The sequence below is a fragment of the Lampris incognitus genome, chromosome 1 (assembly GCF_029633865.1).
Source record: "Lampris incognitus isolate fLamInc1 chromosome 1, fLamInc1.hap2, whole genome shotgun sequence".
NCBI classification, from domain to species: Eukaryota; Metazoa; Chordata; class Actinopteri; order Lampriformes; family Lampridae; genus Lampris; species Lampris incognitus.
Window position 1 is genome coordinate 96,777,103 of NC_079211.1, and position 22,838 is coordinate 96,799,940.

The 22,838-nt window shown below is 42.2% G+C and overlaps 1 protein-coding gene across 1 annotated transcript in view; it reads left to right on the forward strand.

Annotated features, from left to right (window-relative positions):
- Positions 1 to 22,838, forward strand: part of ipo11 (importin 11) — a 388,461-nt gene that overhangs the window by 165,274 nt on the left and 200,349 nt on the right. The window contains exon 20 of the mRNA XM_056273222.1: positions 9,646 to 9,759. Coding sequence (XP_056129197.1) covers positions 9,646 to 9,759 — 114 coding nt within the window. The remainder of the gene's footprint in view (positions 1 to 9,645; positions 9,760 to 22,838) is intronic.

Consider the following 22,838-nt stretch of genomic DNA (forward strand, 5'->3'; position numbering starts at 1 on the left):
GTTGAATCTGGATGAAAGAGGCAGAATTAACATAGGGAATGGATTGAAAAGAGCCTGGCTGGATTTGGGACCTAATATTCTCCACCCTGTTTGCAAAATGAGTGAGAAATTTTTCGGCCAATTCAACATCAGGTTCAAAAAGAGAAGTGGAGGAACCATTAATAACAGAATCAATTACCCTGAAGATAACTTTAGGATTGTGGTTATTTCTCAAAGTTAGTTCAGAGAAGGTAAATTAACATTTGGTTTTTAAGGGTGTTATATGCTAATTCGGACTTGTTGAACTTCCATTGTCATTTCTGTCATTTCTAGAGTGTTCTAAGGGCACGGATGTGATCATTCAGCCAGGGGAGGTTATTTGATTTTTTTTCCTAGTTTTAAATGGTACAATTTGGTCGAGGATGGATAGGCACTGATCATTGAATGAATTTAATAGTGCATCTGGATTGACGGGGGATAAAGAGGGATTAAAGGATGATGAATTAAAAGCATCACAGAATTTAACTGCAGAGCCAGCATTGAGAATGCGAGAGCGTGTTTTAGCATAATGACTAGGAGTAGCGAGCTGTAGTGGGACTTTGAAAATGACAGCTTTATGGTCAGATACAGGCATATCCACCAAATTGAGACATTCAAGAGAGAAACCAAGGTTTAAAATGTGGCCTTTGGAATGTGTGGCCCCTTTAACAGATTGACTTAGTTTAAAAGAGTCTATAATATCCAAAAAATGTGAAGTCAGGGAATGTGAAGGACAACACAAATGAATATTAAAATTGCCAAGAATAAGCACCCTGTCATATTTATAATTTTAGGGCTATCACAATTAATCAGATAACCGAACCCAATTACAAAAAATCATTGATTACCACTTATTGCCTTGACGCTTCATTTCACATTTTCATCTATGTTTAAATATGCCTGGGCATCTAGAATCGCTGTGTAGGGCAGCAAAGTTATCAGACAGTTGAACTTACTGCAGACGACGCTGTGGATTATTTGAGTTGAGAAAATGGGGGCAGGAGCCAAAAAAGAAAAAAAATGACAGAAAATGTACAAAGTTGGGGACCATTTTCAACTTAAACGTAATGAAAATGCAGTGGCCTGCAATTATTGCAAAACAGAACTTGATTACCAAAACACCACAAAGTCCTTGCAGCAGCACTTTTAACAAAAAGCATCCTGCCTACAAATGTATAACTTCATTTGATTGGTGCCTTTCTGTACATTTGTTACAGTCATCGTTTACCCATGTAAACATCATTACAATGTTGCTGTGCATGCCTGTATGCTGCAGACTAGGCATACTACAAAAAATACGTTAAAAACACCCCAAGGATCCATCTAAATCTAATTCTCCATTTATTTAATATACGCAATATGATTGAAAATGTACAATAGTCCTACTGTTATCCCGACCCCAATTTCCATTTTTTAATTTCACAAGGAAAGAAATAACCAATTTTTAATTTTTTCTGCTTTTCCCATCATATTAAAAAAATCAGACAATTATAAAACAACCAAAACCTCCAATTTTCTATTCATTTGAACAGAAATTGAGGCAAAAGTTGACATTTTACAATTTTGCACTCAATTATAATAATTTTCCAAATGTTAATTTATCATGAGAACTGATAACGAACCATCATGACATGTTGGATTGTGCTTAAACATTAGGCTGCTGCATAAATATTTTCTTGTTTGTGTGTGTGTGTGTGTGTGTGTGTGTGTGTGTGTCGGGTCAATAACAACCCCCCTTTAGGCCACATTCACACAGAATCAGGCAATGTGGTGCTTGGTCGCAGCGGTGTGCAGTGATATGGGCGTGTCACTACATGGCCCATTGCGATCATTGATCACCTCAATGGGCATTGCAGCGATCATGGCCCACGTGGGCATCTTCGGTCTGATCGCCGGCTTATGTGATTGGCCTCTGCAGCGCGATGTCAGGTTGTATTTCAGCAAAAGTTGAATCTGGTTCAACTTTCTTGCCGGACACGGCTGCGTTTTTTTCTTTTCTTCCTTTTTTCTTTCCGCTGAACCCCCTGTGGCACACACTGCCGCAGTGTAAACACACTACCCTCATTCAAAATGAATGAGAGCACTTGCATTTTTGATGCATTGCCTGGTTCTGTCTGAAAACAGAACAAAATGGATAGCAATTCTGTTGTTAGAATGTAGCTTTGGACTTCCGGTTAAGGCGAGGGACTAGGGGGTCGCACATCTCAAGCTCTGCAGCTACCGTGTAAATTAATCCTACAATACTAATCCGAATCTTGTCTAAAGTCACGCAATACGTGTATAAGAGTACCCAGAACTAAAATGTCAGGGAAAAACCCGAAAGAAAAGGCAAAGAGAGAAAAAGAGAAGGAGAAAAGGAAATCGCGACACGAGGAAGAGGCTGAGAAGGTTAGCGACGCCATGCAGGTTGAAAATATGGCTAACGAAGGAGACGACCACGAGGAAGATGACGAAATGTTAGACACAGATAAGAATAGCAACCTAGATATCATGAAAGCCATACAGTCTTTGAAAAGTGGACTTTACAAGAAAATTGATGGAGTGCAAGCGACAATTGCGGATGTAAAGAAACAAATACAGGAATGCACGGGCCGCATGGAACAGGCCGAACAACGGATTTCTGACGCGGAGGACGACGTTAAGAAGCTAACACCCCGAGTTAGCACGCTGGAAAACACCGTCAAAAGCCTTACTGACAAAGTGGATGACTTGGAATGCAGGAGTCGGCGAAATAACGTAAGGTTGGTGGGCCTACCGGAGAAAGAAGAGGGCCAGGATGCACCTGCATTTCTGGAGAAGTGGTTGCCGGAGGCTCTGAACATGGATCCGCGGGAGGGCTTGGTAGTGCAGCGGGCTCATAGAATCGGCGCTCCGGTAGACTGTCGCACGGGTCGTCCAAGGACATTGATCATGAGGTTCATGAACTTTAAGGACAGGGAGCGAGTACTAAAGGCAGCCAAAACCAAGGGACAGGTCCTTTACAAGAAAACGCCGGTCCGTTTTCACATCGACCTCTCTGCTGGGGTGCACAAGATGCAGCGCGACTACGACCAGGTCCGGAAGAAGCTGAGAGACCAGGGGATCCACAAGCACAGAATCATCTTTCCAGCCCGGCTCCTGGTAACACACGACGAGAGACCCCACACCTTTCAAACTCCAGCAGAAGTGGAGCGGTTTATTCAATCCCTCGGATAAGGACTGATGCAGTAGGCTATTAAGCTCACTTTATTTTATTTTATTTCCATTTACATGAAAGATGTAGCTACGTGTTCGGGCTGTTGCCATTTTGTTTTTGTTTAGGCTTTATTTTTCTACCTGGACAGGACGGAGTCTGGTTTATAGCTAGACTATTCAGCTTTTGTGGAAGGCACTTAACCCTGAATGAGAGACAATGTCCAAGCACCAGCCGAAATGACATGGGCACATCCAAGTAGGCCTAGGCCTAAGGGACAGAGAGAGTCATCATCGGTTTATGCGCCTGTCGGAGGAAGGAAGGCCCAATGCATCGCGGACTCTTGTGACCAGGCTACAGACTTTTCCCTCTCCTCGTCTTCCAGTCTGCATGCACGGGTTCCAGGTTTGTGTATGTGCTCGGATGGTTAATTTTATATATGCCTACATGTTGTTGGCGTTGAACAGTTCATTAATGATGTTATGTGTGATTAGTATTTAGAAAAAGTAAGATAGCGAGCTAGAGCGAGAAGAAAAGAAAAGTTAGAGAAACTCATTTTAGCGGTAGTTAAACGTGGGATGGGAGGGGATGTCCAGAGTTCATGGACTTTAGGTTCGTATGGGGTTGAGGGTGGGTTTTTGTGGTTTCATTTTATTATTTATTCTTTCATCAGTGGGTGTGGTTTGTCAAAGTACTTCTTCACTACAGTTCCTAATATAACATACCGGAATCAATGTCAGAGAGTTGCAAGGTAAAATTTACTTCGTGGAATTGTAGGGGTTTGATCAAACTCACAAAAGTGAAGCAGGTAATGAGCAGGATAAAATCCTTGAAATCAAAAATCGTTTTTTTACAAGAAACACACATGGTGGATGAGGACGTTCCCAAAATAGCAAGACGATGGCAGGGTCAAGTGTTGTCTGCTCCTTACACCACTCATGCTAGAGGGGTTATGATACTAATTCATAAATCGGTTCCATTACGGGTACAGCATGTAGTTAAGGACCCTGCAGGGAGGTATATTATAGTCCAGGGTAGGTTATTATCTGAAACCTTAACTTTGATAAATGTTTACGGCCCCAATGAAGATGACTCTAAATTCTATAATAGTCTGTTTTTGACTGCTTCAAATCATCCTGGGAAATACATAATAGCTGGCGACTTTAACTGTACGTTAGATCCTTCAAAAGACAGGTCAACTGGTTTAGATGATACCCACAGTAAGTCCAGAAAGACGATACACCATTTTATGAAGGAATTAAATTTGTTTGATGTTTGGAGGCATGGTAAACCGAACGCAGTAGAATATTCCTGCTATTCCGATACTCATAGAACTCACTCACGCATAGACTACTTTTTGGTTTCAGCGCTACTTGTCTCCAAAATAGATGAATGTCATTATAGTAGTATAGTTCTGTCTGACCACGCTGCAGTATCCTTGACCTATGAAGATAATAACTTAGTGTGCGACCCCCCGAGATGGCGTTTTCAACCCGGGTGGCTTGCGGATCCTACATTCATAGATTTCTTAGATAAGCAGATTGACCTGTATTTTGAATGTAACAAGTCCCAGACTTCCGCTAGCACAAGGTGGGAGGCTTTCAAAGCCTTTATCAGGGGCCAAATCATTTCCTTCACTAGTTCCAAGAAAAAGGCTACACGACTTGAAATGAAGAAATTAGATGAGGAAATTAAAAAACTGGAAACAGAAATATATAATAATAGAAATATACCTACAGATGTTCATACAAGACTGCTACTGCTTAGAGCACAGTACAATGAACTGGCAGCTAATAAAGCGGCTGCTGATTTAATGAGACTCAAACAGTCCTACTATGATCAGGGGGAAAAGCCCGGAAAACTTCTAGCATGGCGCATTAAACAACAACAAACAGAAAGGTCTATTAATTGTATTGAAGTCCCAAGTGGTAGAACTATAGTGGACCCGACAGAGATTAATGAAGCCTTTAGAGACTTCTACAGGAAATTATACAGCTCTGAGTGCTCTCCTAATCTGGACACGCAAACACAATTCCTAGACAATCTTAATATTCCTAAAATTTCGGAAGAGGAAAGTAGAGTATTAGATCAAGATGTAACTGCATTGGAAATTGCAGAAGCAATTGGGTGTATGCAGGCTGGAAAATCAGCGGGTCCAGATGGCATCCCTATAGACATTTATAAAAAATTTCAAACCAAATTAATACCACCCCTCTTGGAGATGTTTCAGGAATCCTTTGAGAATGGTCTTCTCCCTACATCTATGAGGGGCGCCCTAATCACTTTACTCCCAAAACCGGGGAAACCAAATACAAAATGTGAAAATATGCGTCCAATTAGTCTCCTAAATTCTGATACAAAAATACTCTGTAAAATTCTTGCAAGAAGATTGGAGGATCTTCTACCTAGAGTAGTGGGAGAAGACCAGAACGGATTCATTCAAGGGAGACAGGGTTTTCATAACGTTAGACGAGTGCTCAATATTTTATACAGTCAGAGGGAGGCGCCTGACACGGCCTTACTTTCACTTGATGCAGAGAAGGCCTTCGACCGTGTTGAATGGCCTTATCTGTTTGAAGTGTTAACACGATTTGGCCTTGGGGATACATTTATCAAATGGGTAAGATTGCTTTGTACAGGGCTTACTGCAGAAGTTTTGACGAATAGTAAGGTTTCTAAACCTTTTAACATTTGTAGAAGTTGCCCTCAAGGGAGCCCTTTATCGCCTTTACTTTTTATCCTAGCGATAGAACCATTTGCTATAGCGGTGAGGACACACAGCGATATTTATGGAATTCGAGAGGGACATCTGGAGCACAGGGTAGCACTCTTCGCCGATGATGTGATATTAATGCTTAAAAATCTGCATAGATCTATCCCAGCGCTCCTAAGCCTTATTGAATCATTTGGGAAAATATCTGGTTATAAAGTTAATTACTCCAAATCATCTATAATGTTACTGAATGAAACAGAGAGGAAGAATGGTCTTGTTTATGCTTCTACCTTCAACCCAACAGACACATTTACGTATCTGGGAATAAAAATTGTCCCTGAGGTGAATAAGATTGCTCAGTCAAATTATGAGCCCATCCTGGACGCTAGTATTGCTTCGATAGAGCGTTGGACATCCTTACCTATTTCAATGATCGGCAGGATTAATATCCTAAAGATGAATATACTTCCCAAATTTCTTTATTTGTTCCAGAATATCCCCCTACCCCCTCCTTCATCTTTGTTCACGAAAATCAAGAAACTGTTTACCAACTTTATTTGGCAAAATAAACGTCCTAGATTACGTCTATTTTTACTTTATCTACCATATGATCGAGGAGGCCTGAAATGTCCAAATATCCAATGGTATTACTGGGCAGCACAATTAAGGTCGATTATGTTTTACTTCTCATCTGGAAGTCCCCCAGCTTGGATTGATCTGGAAGCCTGCTCTATTAAACCAGGCTTACCATTGCACCTGTATTTGTATTCAGCAGACCGTAAATATCTGAAGAAAAATACAGACAACCCTATAATATTGAATATGATTGATGTTTGGTTCGATGCTTGTAAGTATTTGAATATAAATATGTCCCGGTCACGCTTCAGTCCTATTTGGGGTAATGCCAATTTCAAACCAGGGCAAAATGATAGGGGATTTAAATTATGGGCTGAAAAGGGGTTAAGGAAAGTGCAAGACATGTACAGGGAGGAGGATGAAGTATTCATGTCCTTTGAGGAAATATCTACCAAGTATGACATTCCAAGGAATCATTTTTTCAAATATCTTCAGCTAAGGAGTTTTATATCATCCTGTCAAAGCCATTCATTAGACATTCCTACCATTTCTATATTAGAAGTTGCAGTCACAAAACACTGTTATGATAAAGGTTTAATTTCAACTATGTATGACTTATTTGTATCTGGATCTGATGAATCATCAGAGACAAAACTGAGATTATGGGAGGGAGATATAGAGGAGGAAATATCTTTAGAAGAATGGAGTGAGGCATGTAAAGAGGCCCAGAGACAGATAGTTAGCAGCAACCTAAAGCTTCTACAGTATAAATGGCTGATGCGTACATATATAACTCCTGTTAAATTGCACAAGTTTAATGACAATATTCCTGATACCTGTATTAAGTGTAGTGAGGCAAGGGGGACGCTGTTTCACTGTATATGGGAATGTGTGGAAGTGAAAACCTTCTGGCAAGATGTTGTTGATATGATTGATCAAATTTTGTCAAAGAAATTACCATTGAGTCCAAAGCTTTTTATTCTTGGTTTATATCCTACCACTCCACATTTACATAGTAATGAGTTCAGATTTATAGATATGTGTATATTACAAGCAAAACTTGTAATTGCTCTTAATTGGAAAAGTGTTGATGGACCAAGAATTGGTATGTGGGTTAAAGAAATGGCCTCAAACATGTCAATGGAAAAGATAATGTATATTGTGAGACGTAAACAAAGTGTTTTTGATAAAATCTGGGGATTGTTTCTGTACTTCCTAAGACGTAATACTAATGTTGGTAACTTGCTTAATCAAGAACAAGCTCTGGGGGAGTAGAACAACTCTATCTGACTGTTTATATGCGTAAAAGCAACTGGAAAAAAACCACACCCTCTAATCAGTCTGTGAAAGAAATTATTGTTATTATTATTTTATTATTTTTATTAATTGAATTTTTATCTTTATTATCTTCTTTAACCCTGCTTTGAATTGTATTACTTGTTATAGGGACAGGGTTATGGGGGGGGTAGGGTGAAAATGTTTGCTGCACTGTGCTATTACTTGTTTTGATGTAATTTGCAAACAAAATTCAATAAATATATTGCTTTAAAAAAAAAGAATGAAGCTTTATTTATTTATTGGTTTATTTGACAGGGACAGTGCTCAATGAGTATATTGTGCCAGATATACGTAACTTTAGGCTAATTTCCATCTATAGTTTCTGGGCAGGAGACCACAGTATTCAATTTGCAAGCTCCAAAGAGTGAAAACAGAAAAATGCAGCCATTTAATGAACAAGACAGTCTTACATCTTTAGTAGCTGGTGTTCACACTGTGTCCTATATCTTCTACCCAGATGCCTTTAGCACTATCCCAGACCACGAGATTCACTGGAAAATTTTTTTTTTTTTATGTGCATCAGTACTAGACTATCAGCCACAACACTTCTCACACTCATTGCCTTGATGAAGGCAGCAGAGATATGACTGAATACGTCACCTATAATTGCAAAATTATTCATAAGAACAATGTTGCCGTAAGAGATTCACTTAAAAAAAATTACATGGGTTGCCAACTACATTAGTTTCACATTCTCCTCTACTAAAACTGCTGTGCTGGCAGTCTGTATTGTCATCACATTTGGGTGACTAAAGATGGACTAGAGTCAAGTCATGTGACTCGACCCCCCCCCCCCCCCAGGATTTGGTTAAGAAATACTGGAATTTTCCTTTGAAAGACCTGGTTGTTCTCGTTATCCATCAAGACTCTCTGAATAACTTTCTATCATTTTGTTTTTTTCCTAAAGTTCAAAGTGTCACATCACATGTTATTATGATTCGCTTTAGTCCTAGCCTTAAAACTGTGTAATGATGCACAAAATCCATGGACCTTATGAGAGACGGGGAAAATTGAGAGAGAAGGGTGAGAAGTCGGCACAAGAAAAATGGAAGACCCTCTAAGTTGGAGTGTCATTGGGGAGTTTTAGTCTTGGCCTGCTGCACAAGAGAACCTTAATCATTGGCCCTTGGTGCCATTGCATTGCCTAATTTACAGAAAAATGTGAACTATAGCATCCATCCTAGGTCCCAGTTGGCTGCCATGGTCTTGCATCTATCTCCATTTTATGAAGAGTTTATGAATGTCCTTTTTGGTTCGCCTAGTTTCAAGAGACTTGGCCCATGCAGTAAATCTTACATAGAAAAGACTAAATTATGTTCTTAGTGGTCAGTAGAACAGATATCACCTCAGTCTTATGTAGCACAACTTAAGAGCACTACCAGTTTTTGCACCTACCTTGACCTGATCACAACAGTGTGATTTTTAAATGGCTCCAATATGCTGAAACGGCATAAAGAAAGAGCATCTGATCATACCAGTATATATAATAAAACTAGGTGAAATTTGTTTGAGGTCACTAGGGCCCCACTACATTGGTGAAGAGAAACTGCCAATAAAATGGATTTTTTTTCCAAGTCGTTTAATAAAAATCACCAGAAAATGCTCGATGTGCAGAATATCCATATCCATATATCTGATGGCTTAAAAAAAAAAAAGAGGCATTTTTTTCAGCCTCCAGCTAATAGATGTTCCAGCTAATATCTGTTGTATTTAATCAGCTGTGGGAAGCAAATCAAAGCTTGTGTCTTTCACAAAAGTCCAAAATCTTTTTCTGTGAAGTTGATGCATGATGTATGATCTCAGTGAGTTGTCCTTTTTTTTGCATCAGATCCGGCCGTATGTGGGCTGTCTGGTTCAGTACCTACCACTGCTTTGGAAACAATCAGAAGAGCACAACATGCTTCGATGTGCCATACTCACCACTCTCATCCACCTGGTACAGGTATGGCACACAAACACACATGGACACAAGAACATTTAACAGGCACAGACAAGACAACAGAACACAGGCAAAACAAAACAGACAGATGCACACACACAAACACACATACACAGACAGGCTTACGTGAAAGATCAACTCTGTCACCTTAGTAAAGTCTATTTTCAAGTCTCTGAGATTTACAGTAGGACATGGAGCCATTTGACTGCAAGAGCTTGTCATTAGTCTTTATACCTCCAGGGCTTCAGACAAACATTTTACACTGGGGCCACTAAGTTTTTCATTTGGTCGCACCAAAAAATTGTGATGGCGCCACAAGCGCTGCACAACTGAATTGTTGCATCTCTAGCTTTTTTTTTCCTATCACCCAGATGAATTGCGCCCCAATTGTATCATTGCTGTTTCTTGAATTTACAGTAAGCCTATCCTGAACAACAAAGAAGTGTTGTGTACTGAATGTACTTACTGTAAATTGAACAACAATGAATAAAGTATTCTGATTCTGATTAGGCGATATTGTGTACTGTGTTAAAGAGCTTAGGCATTGCATGTACTGTGGCTTTTGTACGATGGCTGTGAAGTGCAAATCCCAACGGCAAATAGGAAAACACAACAGCGAATCAAAAAACACAATGACATATAGGAAATCACAATGACAAATAAGGAAGTACAACAGTAAATCACAAAACATAATACCGACAAACAGGAAAACACAATTCACAAAACACAACGGCAAATAGGAAAACACAACGGCAATAAAACGCAACAAATTGCAAATCAAATTAACGAAAGATAAAACACAATGACAAATCAGAAAACACAACAACAAATTTGAAATCACAACAGCAAAACAGAAAACATAACGACAAATCAGAAATCATGACAAGACAGAAAACAGCCACAAATTGGAAAACACAATGACATTAGCTCCTACTGGAAAAGGTGGGTGCCTATCAACAAGGGTTGTCGCTGATTGGACGCACTGTCCGTCTCTTTAAGAGGAAGTGTCTTTCATGTGGTCACATGAAGGAGAACACCAAAGGAACCAGGACAGGGGAATTAAAAATATTAAGATGTATTGCCCTCATTGGGGCAAAAAGAATGGCACATCTCACTTCAGCTAGTTGGAAATAGTTCTTTCTTCTTTACAACTCTGCTTCTTTTAAACGTGTCTTCAGATTGTGCATACTCATGGTGATGTTGTGAAAAGCTGACAGCATATCAAGTATAAATTCATATGTATGCCCTGTGTCAAAATAATCTGATAATCGCAAATGTTGAATCGTCTGTAGCGCTCATGTTAACATGTGAGAGCAGCAGGTAAACTGAGTCTGGGTCCATCTATCCATTATTCAAGCCGCTTATCCCAACTGGGGTCGCGGGATGCTGAAGCCTATCCCAGCAGTCATTGGGCGGCAGGCAGGGAGACACCCTGCACAGGCCGCCAGTCCATCACCGGGCCATAGTCTGGGTGTCGCACCAAAATCTGTGGCCCATGAGATTATGTGACCCTGCCCATAAAATGTGCTATTTGCCCCCCCCCCCCATACTAATCCAAATCTTAACCACACCAAACCCACGTCAAAGAGTAACCGTCTCCAACAGAATGCCTAATCTTAACCATTTCTAATTATATGCCTAAATTTAATCACATTGATCTGATTGTTGTATCCTGTCTGAAATAGTGTGTCGCAAAAGCAGGGTCGCATGATCTGATGGAGCAGAGATTTTGTGTAACACCAGAATCACTTCATATTTCAAGCGCGAAATATGTCCAGTCATCGACAATCTTTGTCGATAGGCACCCACTTTTTCCGGTAGGAATTAGGATCGTTGTGTTTTCTGATTTGTGGTGGTGTTTTCTGTTTTGTCATTTTGTCGATGTGATTTCCAATTTTTCCATTGTCTTTATGCATGCTCAATAATCCAGGTAAGAAAATCAAAAAAAGTTGAATCAGATGGCGACAGATGTACAGACGCACACTGGCGATGTGGACAAGCGGGTAAAGAATCTGTCTGACATGCAACTCACCCAGGCGGAGAAAGACATCCTTGCTAAGGGGCTGAATTTTGCCGTCACGCCAAGGCAAATCCTGCTAGTGAAACTGATCACAGCCACGGAATCAGTGATCCATAAAAGCAACATTGCGGACCTAAAGTTTCAGCCTGCCTCAGCAATGCAAAGGCGCTGCCATCCAACATCAGTAGAGACAAGAGGAATGCTTTCACGACTCTCCGTAAGGACAATATCGTCATCATCCTTCGGGAAGATAAAGGCAGATGCGCTGCTGTATTAAACCAGACTGACTATCGTGAGAAAGTTATGATGCTACTTAGCGACATGAATACTTATGAACCCCTGAAACGAGATCCAGGCAGTGGTTACAAGAAAAAGTTGATAGATTGTCTGAAGCTGTTAGAACAGGACAATGCTATCGACAGAATTTTCAACCACAGATCATACCCAGGGGAAACTACACATTCGATATGGTTTACCTAAGATACATAAACAGGATGTGCCATTACGGCCTAATGTTTCTATGATTAACTCAGTGACCTATAACTTCTCTAAGTTTCTTGCATTTATTCTTAACCTGTTGGTAGGCAGCAATGAACATCACATTCAGAATACTATTGATTTTGTGGATAAGGTGAGGGACATCATTATGAAAGAGGGTGAAACAACAGTCTCTTATGATGTTAAGCCTCCACATGCATTCCTATTAGTCCATGGGCCAGACGATATTTCGGTACACTCAAGGTGGCAAAACTTACTTATAATTTTTGAAAGGATCCATGTCTGTAGATGATATTTTGGTATGATAACCATTCCTGAGTGGCAGCTGTATCACAGTTATCAGCTCATGAAGTTAACCACCCGCTAAACTAAATTGCATTTTAGACGCTGGTGCATATCCTGGTTTAGCCTCATGGTCAGGACATTTTTCAATGTTCTATAATATTGTCTTTGGTATCATTTTAAAGGGGACCTTCTTAGCTTTCATTCAAGCCCTGTTGTGGATATTTCTCACAAATATAGAGGTCACTTGAGCTCTTCAACCCGTCAATAACACACATCTTTCTGCAATGTTCGCCTAAACTATATACTTTCTTTTAGCCCTGTGGCATCTAGGAATATCAGGGACACAAAACACAAAAACTGGAATACTCACAGGACTGTAAAGATTCAGGAAATGTATAATATACCCATACTATTTCATTGTGTGAGGTGATTGTGAACCTTAAATTAGAAGGGCATTATTACTAAGAAACTAACTAGACCAAAGCCAGTTAGTCCATGGGTCAGACCAGATATCGATATCACCCAAGGTGACACAACTTCACTGGTGCCATTTTATTTGGTGCACTAACAGAAGTAAAATAATACATGATAACCTTTCCAAATGAGCAGCTATTTCATTTTTCTTTCAGGAAACCTGTTTCTGTGCCTCTCACGATTGTGTATTTGCCCAGATTTTTACAAATATAGCATTTCAACACCCCTGGTACTGATTAGCCTAGCTTAAACTCTGGGACAGTTCTTAGTTGGCCAACAACCAAGGATAACCAGTACTGTGTACTTCCATTCATTGTGCTAAGCTAGGCTAACGTGCAGCCAGATAGCTTTCTACTAAACACATATAGAGGAAACTGGTATCTATCTTCTTGTCTCACTCTGGAGAAGATTGTAAGCTAATTTCCCATAATGTTAGCATGTTCTTTTAATGTATATGTTAATATGATTAGTTAAATTGGCTACGAGGAACTTTCATCTTGTGTTGATTTTAGCGGCCTCATGTGGACAAAATACAGCTGTTGCATAGCAACTAGGTAATGTATCTATTTGTGGCTATGTAAGATAAATAATGGTAATATGACGCTGGTGAAGCAAAGTAAACTTTGTTTTAGTAGTGTTCATACACCTAAGTTACATGTATTTGTTTGTATGTGGCAGGTGAAAACTGACTGAATATGGCCACTGGTGAACAAGCAAGTTTTTACCCAATACCAAAGCGCCCACGGGTGGAGCGCATTATCCACTGTTCTGATGATACAGATAAGCTGGTTTCACTACAAAGTGTCGACTCATGGAGAACTCTGCTCAGGGCAGCTCAGATACGAAATCATGCACCAGTTTTGAAACTGGCAAAAGACATTCCTGAGGGACAGATTCCAGCAATCTACTACCACAGAAAGTGTCGCAGTATCTTCACTATGAAGCAAATTCTTGATGGCCTCCTTGCAAAAGAGAAGAAAAGTTGTGTCTCTGCTGAAGAGAAACAATCTAAGAGAGTAGCTCGACATGCTCCAAGTACATCTAGGACTTATGATGCAGAGTGCATATTTTGTCAGAAAAACAGCAAATATTCCAAGAGACAGAATACGAGAGAAGTACTGGTGCAGTGTCGAGAACTGCGAGCTGATGCAAAGATCAGGAGTGCAGCCACAAAGAAAAGGGACAGCAGAATCCTTGCCATTGTGAGTAGAGACCTTGTAGCAGCTGAAGGGCACTACCACAGGTCATGCTATAGACTTTACACCAAAGAAGAGGTTTCCAAAGGAGAGGTTGCCAGCAATGAAGATGATGATGCTGCAGCCCAGTATGAAGCTGCTGTGAATAAGGCATACAATGAGCTGTTCCTCTTCATCAGGATGGAGCTTTTTGGCAATCCTCAAGTGATGACAATGACTGATCTCTCTTCTAGACTGGTAGCTTCAATGAACTCCCAAGGCATTGCCCAAGTCAAGGAATCAACCAAGAAGCACATAAGGCGAAACCTGGAGAGTGAGTTTGCTGGAGTCTTGCAGATATTCCCTGATGAGAAAGGAAAATTCCTCCTCTATCCCGATAACTTGTCCATGAGGGAACTTGCCAAAGAAAATCAGTCTCTCAAAAGGGAGCTGCAGACCCTGAAAAGTGTCAGTGCACAAGATGTTATAGCCAAAGCAGCCATCAAATTGAGAGCAGACATTAAAAGTCAAGATGTTCCTCAAACCTGGCCGCCTGAAGTCAAACCAGAAGCAGAATGTCCTACCATTCCAGAGTCGCTCATTATCTTCCTGTACTCTCTACTCACAGGCTCAAATGATCCTGATCATGCATCCCAGAGAGTGCAGTGCCTTCTGCAGTCATTTGGCCATGACATAGTATATGCAGTGACATGTGGAAATACCAAGCCTTCCAAGCACATTGTTCTGCCATTCAGTGTCAAATCGTTGACAGGAAATGTAGAGTTGATAAACATCCTCAACTGACTTGGTCACAGTGTGTCCTATTCACAGATGGAAGAGATCAACACTGCCCTGTGTCTCCAGAAACTCTCATCATCAGGGAGTGGCATTGCCCTTCCAGCTAACATCCATCCTGGCATATTCACAACTTCAGCCTGGGACAATATCGACCGTCTTGAAGAAACTGTCAGTGGTGAGGGAACATCTCACAGAGTCAATGGGATTGCTGTGCAAGCAAAGCCAGTCAACCCACTTCCTGTCCAACCCACGCCCACTGTTCCCAAAACAAAGAAGAGAAGCATTGATGGACCCCCACCAATGTTACCAACTTACAATGCTGGACAACGGGTAGGGCCACCACAAAGCAAAAAGTCAGATGCCGATACTGCAGCCAATACTAAGCTTGCCAGAGAGAAAAACCTTCTTTGGGTCCTAGCACGCATGTCACAACAAGAAGAACAGTCAGTCAGCAGCTGGACAGGCTTCAACATCCTGACTCGAGGAGAGATGATGGTCATCCCCACAATATAGGCTATCTGCCTACCATCAATGCTCCAGCGACACAAATGTCTACTGTCAACGAGGTGCTTAACCAGTCACTGAGCATCATGCAGTGCTTAGGCCTGAGGAAGATTGTCTGTGTCTTTGACCAAGCCCTGTATGCGAAGGCTGTCGAGATCACATGGAAACACCATGACAAGTTCCATGATATCATCGTTAGGCTTGGGGTATTCCACACCATCTGCACACTGCTGGCAATAATAGGAAAGCGTTTCCAAGATGCTGGACTCAAAGACCTCTGCATTGAGTCTGGCATGATTGCAGAAGGCTCAATTGCTGGTGTTATGGATGGCCGCAAGTACAACAGGGCAGTGCGACTACACAAGCTCCTGTATGAGGCTCTCATGCGACTGACTTTGAATAGTTTCCTGTCCTGGTTGGAAGAAACTCACAGGAATGACATGGTTCACCTGAATGAGACACTGAAGACCATTGACAGCCTTGGGAAAGAAGTCTCACAACATGCTTTGAAGGAGGTCCTCGAGAACAGCTCTTGTACACGCATCATGGATCTATTTGAAGTCTACCGTGAGTTCCTTAGAGGTGGAAACGGCAGCCTCTCGAACTTCTGGATGTCCTATTTGGACATGGTTGAAATCTTGTTGGGGCTCATCCGAGCATCCAGAGAGGCAGACTGGATGCTACACTTGGCTAGCATTCGAGCAATGATCCCATGGTGCTTTGCTTATGACAGGATGAATTATGCACGCTACCTCCCCTACTACTACGCCCAGATGTCTGAGCTGCCCATCACACACCCAGATGTGTACACAGAATTCATGGAAGGAGGCTTCTCAGTCCAACTGGGCTCCACCAATCCCTTTGGCCGAATCCCTGTTGACCAAGCTATAGAAGAAAGGGTGAACAAAGACACCCAAACAGCTGGAGGGACAAAGGGATTCAGCTTGAAGCCAGGAGCTGTGACCAAATATTATCTCACAGCTGAGTATAGAAGCATGTACCTCAGACAGCTGAGAGACCTGACAGGTCAAGGCAGGTGCAAATGGTCTCATCCAGATCTACAGAGTCCAAGGATCAAGAGAGATGAAGCAGATGTCCAGTCTCTCATGGACCTTATGGAGAATAACTGGCTCAATCCTATGTCCCCTGATGAGATTGATTTGGTTAGCCTCTCCACTGGCAACATGGCTCCACCTGATGTGACCATAGATCTCTTGAGAGCTCTTGAGAAAGGAGAAGAGGCCTACCAAGCATTCCAGCAAACAAGGTTAGATGCAGACCCACCACCTGTGAAATTCCACGACAAGATGACCAAGCAAAGTCTGAAAACATTCTCCAATGTCAGCACAAAACAAGCTCATGGAAAGAAAGCACAGGATATGGTTCTGAAGGCAGATAGAAACCTTTTCAGTCACATGATCCTGGTGGCTGAAAGCAGGAAGGTGAATCTGAAGGATGTCCTTGCCTACCCATTGGGCCCACTACCATGGGCACTGGCAAATGCTGATGGGTCCTTACGAAAAACAAACAAGGCTGCACTTGCCAGAGAGCTTGAAAAGAATGTATCTCCTGCAGAAGACATCTCAATCCCATCTACTTCCATCATTGATGGGATGAGCCTGGTCCAAAAAATGAATGGCAACAACAAAACCTTTGCACAGGTGGCAGAGTCAGCCTTGACCCAGGTCCTCCATGAGGGAGCACAGAGTGGGAGGATTGATGTTGTTTTTGATGTCTATCACCAGACTTCGATCAAAGATGCTGAACGACTGAACCGGGGTGGAGACATCACTCTCCAGTACAAGAATTTTGCAGGGGGACACCACGTCCAGCAGTGGAGAAAATTTCTGTGCAGTTCCTCCAACAAGACCAGTCTCATCAAGTTTCTGGTGGAAGAGTGGATACTCCCAAGATACAGAGCTATGCTGCATGGCAAGGTGTTGTACATGACCTGTGAGGAAACCTGCTACAAGTTGACAGAAGATGGGTGTGAGGAAGCAGCAGAACTGCACTCCACACATGAAGAAGCTGACACCCGTCTGCTCCTGCATGCATTGCATGCAGCAAATGCGGGCTCAAAGTCAGTTATCATCACAGCTGAGGACACTGATGTCATGGTGCTTTGTCTTGGCTTCCAGAAGGACATCACCTGTCCCATCTACCAGAAGTGTGGGACTCAGAACCGCACACGGTTTGTCGACATCACCAAACTGGCAAGTTCACTTGGAGACAGCATCTGTGACAGCCTAATTGGCTTACATGCCTTCATAGGCTGCGACACTGTCAGTGCATTCGCTGGTCGAGGGAAGCTGAATGCCCTGAAGATAGTGAGAAAGCACACTTCCTGCCAAGAGACTTTTAGTCAACTGGGACAGACATGGAATGTGAGTGATGAGCTGTTCCAGAAAATTGAGCAGTTCACCTGTCGGATGTATGTTGCTAATAGCAGCACTGCTGAGGTGAACAAACTGCGTTACCAGCTCTTCTGCACCAAAAGGGGAGAGGTTGAGTCCAGCCAGCTGCCACCATGTAGAGACTGTCTCTTTATGCATGTTCAACGAGCCAACTATCAGGCAGCAATATGGAAGTGCTGTCTGCAGGCTAACCCTGTGGTGCCAAGCCCTACTGAGTATGGATGGACAGACGATGAAGGCAAGCTGGCCATTTACTGGATGCGCTCCCCACCTGCACCAGATGTGGTCTTGGAAATGCTAACATGCAAGTGTGTGCATTCATGCAAAATGCCAAGCTGCATGTGCCTGTCAAATGGACTTCCATGCACAGACATGTGCAGGTTACAGACCTGCAGTAACCAAAAACAGCAGGATGGTCCAGAACTGGACTTTGAACTTGGGGAGTCAGATGATGAGAGAAACGAGCAGTTTGATGAATGACAGTGTGATGATTCTGATGGTATTACTGTGGTAGTAGTCTATTGATGCACAGGATGTTGATTCTGGACTTGGTTACCCAGAGCTTGATAACAATAATGTAACCATATTCACATATACCCATTACCCTACCCATTACCATTACATATACCCACTAATGATATGGGATTACATGTATCATTTATATGTAAATGTCAATGTTGTTTAAAATATTAAAATAGTTCATTACCTCACTATGGTATTCCTTTTTATCATGTATTTTGATTGTGTATTTAAACAAATGTATAGAGACCAGTTTGTGACCTAACTGGCTTTGGTCTAGTTCTCATTTAAGGCTCACAATCACCTCACACAATGAAATAGTATGGGTATATTATACATTTCCTGAATCTTTACAGTCCTGTGAGTATTCCAGTTTTTGTGTTTTGTGTCCCTGATATTCCTAGATGCCACAGGGCTAAAAGAAAGTATATAGTTTAGGCGAACATTGCAGAAAGATGTATGTTATTGACGGGTTGAAGAGCTCAAGTGACCTCTATATTTGTGAGAAATATCCACAACAGGGCTTGAATGAAAGCTAAGAAGGTCCCCTTTAAAATGATACCAAAGACAATATTATAGAACATTGAAAAATGTCCTGACCATGAGGCTAAACCAGGATATGCACCAGCGTCTAAAATGCAATTTACTTTAGGGGGTGGTTAACTTCATGAGCTGATAACTGTGATACAGCTGCCACTCAGGAATGGTTATCGTACCAAAATATCATCTACAGACATGGATCCTTTCAAAAATTATAAGTAAGTTTTGCCACCTTGAGTGTACCGAAATAGGAAATTTTGGGCTCTGGCCCATGGACTGTATTGATGAAGCAGTGGAGGTAGTCCATATGAAATTACAAAACAACCCCACCCTTAGCAATAGGACCACCCTTAACACTGACCAAGTGTGTGTGCTCCTGAAGCTGGGTCTTCAGTCTGTGTACTTCTCATACAGGGGGCAGTACTATAGACAGAGGCATGGGTGTGCTATGGGTTCTCCAGTATCACCTATAGTGGCCAACTTGTATATGGAGGAAGTGAAAAAGAGAGCTCTGATGTCCTACCCAGCGACACCACCTAGTCATTGGTTCAGATTTGTGGACGAAACCTGGGTTAAAATTAAATCTTCGGATGTACCACATTTGACCGACCACATCCAGTTCACCAGGGAGGATGTCAAAAATTACAGGTTAGCCTTCTTAGACTGTGAAATTGCAATTGGTGATGGGGGGCATTTGATTGTTGATGTTTACTGTAAACCAGTGCATACTGATCAGTACTTAAGGTTTGACTCTGATCATCCACTAGAACAGTGGTTCCCATGCTGGGATCGGGGGCCTGAGAGCCCAGGGGGTGTGCAAGTTTTTGTCTGCTCTGAGGGGGGGGGGCGCCAAAGATCACAGGGGGTGCGTGAGGCTTTTCTGCTCTGAGGTTGTCAAAGTGCACATGTTAAATAAAAGCATAACTCACTGGATAATTTATTTTATACAAAAGTCTGTATATAAAAACATTTAAAAAGATACATTTCCCCCCCGCCCCCCTTCGAAAATATAGTTACACCTAGTAACCACACCTCTGTGACGCGTCAATCTGTTCTATCAAACTGTGAGCGGGCATTGTTGTCAGGTAGCTACTCAGCTAGCAGCTAATGTTAGCTCATCTTGGTTGTTTCCTGCAGTCAGCAGCAGCACGTTATGAATGAAACAACATGGCTGAGAAACGTAAAAGTGCGGATGACTCAGTGTCAAGAACGAAAGTAAGGCTTTATTTCGAGAGCTACCTTAACTTTGGTTTTATGGAAGGACAGGACAAGTCTCAGCCAGAATGTGTCATGTGTGATGAGAAACTCGCTCATGACAGCATGAAGCCAAGCAAAATGAAACGACACCAAGAGACAAAACATCAAGAGACTATTGGTGAAAGTCAGGGATTTTTTGATAGGAAAAAGCATTTGGCACTATCAAGAAGATCCACCGACATCAGAAAAGCATTTGAATGAGCAGGCTGTGATTTGCACAGTGCCACGGAGGTGTCATTTGGGTGTTGGCTATTAATTGTCAAGGCTAAAAAGCCACACACTATTGGAGATCAGCTTATCAAACCCACCTGTCTGAACATTGTAGAGAGGCTGTGTGGCCCACACGCGGTTGATAAAGTGAAAACCGCCCCACTCTCTGGCCACAATGTCAAAGGCAGAATTGATAAAATGGCAGGAGATTGTCAGAGCCAGCTGCACGAGAAGCTTATGAATTTTCCCTTTGTCATTAATTTGGATGAAACGACAACAGTGTCAGACGAGTCCGTGCTCATCATTTATGTTCATTATGTTGACGGTGATGACTTGAAACAAGACATTCTTATGTCTACCAATCTAACCACAACAACAGGCCAGGATATTATTATGGCTGTGTACTCCTATTTGCCCTACGAGAACCTTGTTGCATGCTGCACGGGTGGGGCTGCAGGTATGATGAGCTTGCTGACCTTCAAGTCGAGTCGGTGTCAAAGAAATATTTCCGCCGCTCTGATGGCCGAGCGGAATAAACCGCCGTTCTTGCAATCCGATCGTCATGTGGCTGGGAGGTTCGTATCCCAGACTCGCCGTAACCGGTCACGGCCAGAGCGTCCATGGGGTAAGGCATTCATTAGGCCACCCTTACCCGAGGGATAGTGGGTGTAGATCGCCGTAATGTTCGGGAACTCGTCGTTCTCCAGCGACCCCTCTGGCCCATCCGTGTGCCTGCAGGCAAGCAACCGAAAGCGTTCTCCCTACGTCTCCTTTGCGCCCTGAAGGTGATGCAATCCATGCGAGGCTTCAGCGTGTAAAATAGCGAGGGCAGCCAACACGAATTTGAAGGAAACTGGTGTTACGACTATCTCCTTCTTGTGGAAACGTGAGCCAGGGGAGTTATTCGACAAGAGTTCCGGACGTATGCCATTGGGTTAATCGGGTGGGATAAGGGGAAAAACTAGATTTTTTTTTTTTTCCTGGAGAACGGATACAAAAGTTTTGGGTAGTCAAAGGACATGCTGTTTCACCCAGACTGACCAAACACATAGTTACATGGGTTATTCTCTCATTCAGCACTACATATCTGTCTGAGACAGCCTTCAGTGCCCTTGCAACAATAATTTTTTTTAAAAACTCGATGTACACAAGGACTTTAGGCTGGCTGTCACAAGCATCGCACCTGACATTCCATCCCTGGTCAAAAGCATGCAAGCCCAAGGTGGCCATTAGTTTCTGAATGAACAGGATGGCACAGCTCAGTAAGAAAATGTAAGGAAGAAGTTATTGTAATTGTGTGTGCCAAAGTAACACACACTGCCTGTCACAACAACAAACAGTGTTATTGGTTTATGAATGAATAGGATGGTACTGACTCAGTAAAAATGTTACCGTTAGAGCCAAAATAACACATAGGCCTACTGTCTGTCAAAAAAGTGTTCACAACTTTACATGATGTGCATATGGATGTCAGATGTCAGATTACAAAAGGACTAATATGTTGTTGTTTCAGTGAGCCTGAGTCAGATGATAACCATACAGATATGATGTTTCAGTGAGCATGCATCGGATGAAAACTAGTACTATGTTGATGTTTCAATGAGCCTGAGTCAGATGACAACAGGCCTACTCTATTGGGCTGTTAAAAGAAAAAAATGTTAAGCTTATACAAGACAAGAGACATTAAACACAGATGTTCTGAGGATGGAAATGAGACATTTATTGAAGATAAAGGTGGAAAAAACTATAATTGATAATTTTTGCAAATAAATATTTGGAATGAATCACTTTTCTCTTGGTGTGTGTGTGCGGGCCGGGGGGGGGGGGGCTCAGCTTTTCTTAGAAACAAGTTGGGGGGGGGTGGCTCCAAGGAAAAAAAGATTGGGAACCACTGTACTAGAGCACAAACTAGGAGTCATCAGGACGCTTTACCACTGAGCTGATAACGTTCACACCGACATGGCGGCTGGGGAAGGGGAGAAATCCCACATTAAACAGGCCGTGGATAAGTGTGGTTGTCCTAACTGGGCATTTGTCAAAGCAAGGAAGACGCCCAAATAGTGCACCGGCCAATTGAGGGGAGGAGAAAGACAACAGCTGCCTAAGCGTAAACCAGTGGTGATTCTGTATGTGCCGGGACTGTCGAAAAATTTGGGACACGTATTTTCCAAACACCGCTTCTCAGTTGCTTTCAAAGCCCAAAACACACTGTGCCAGAAGTTGGTCCACCCCAAGGATCAAGTCCCCTAGCACAAACAGAGCAATATATTATATGCTGTTAAGTGCCAGGAGGATTGCTGTGACTTGTACATTGGGGAAACTAAACAGACGCTGTCAAAGAGGATGGCACAACACAGGAGAGCTAGCACATCCGGCCAGGACTCCATA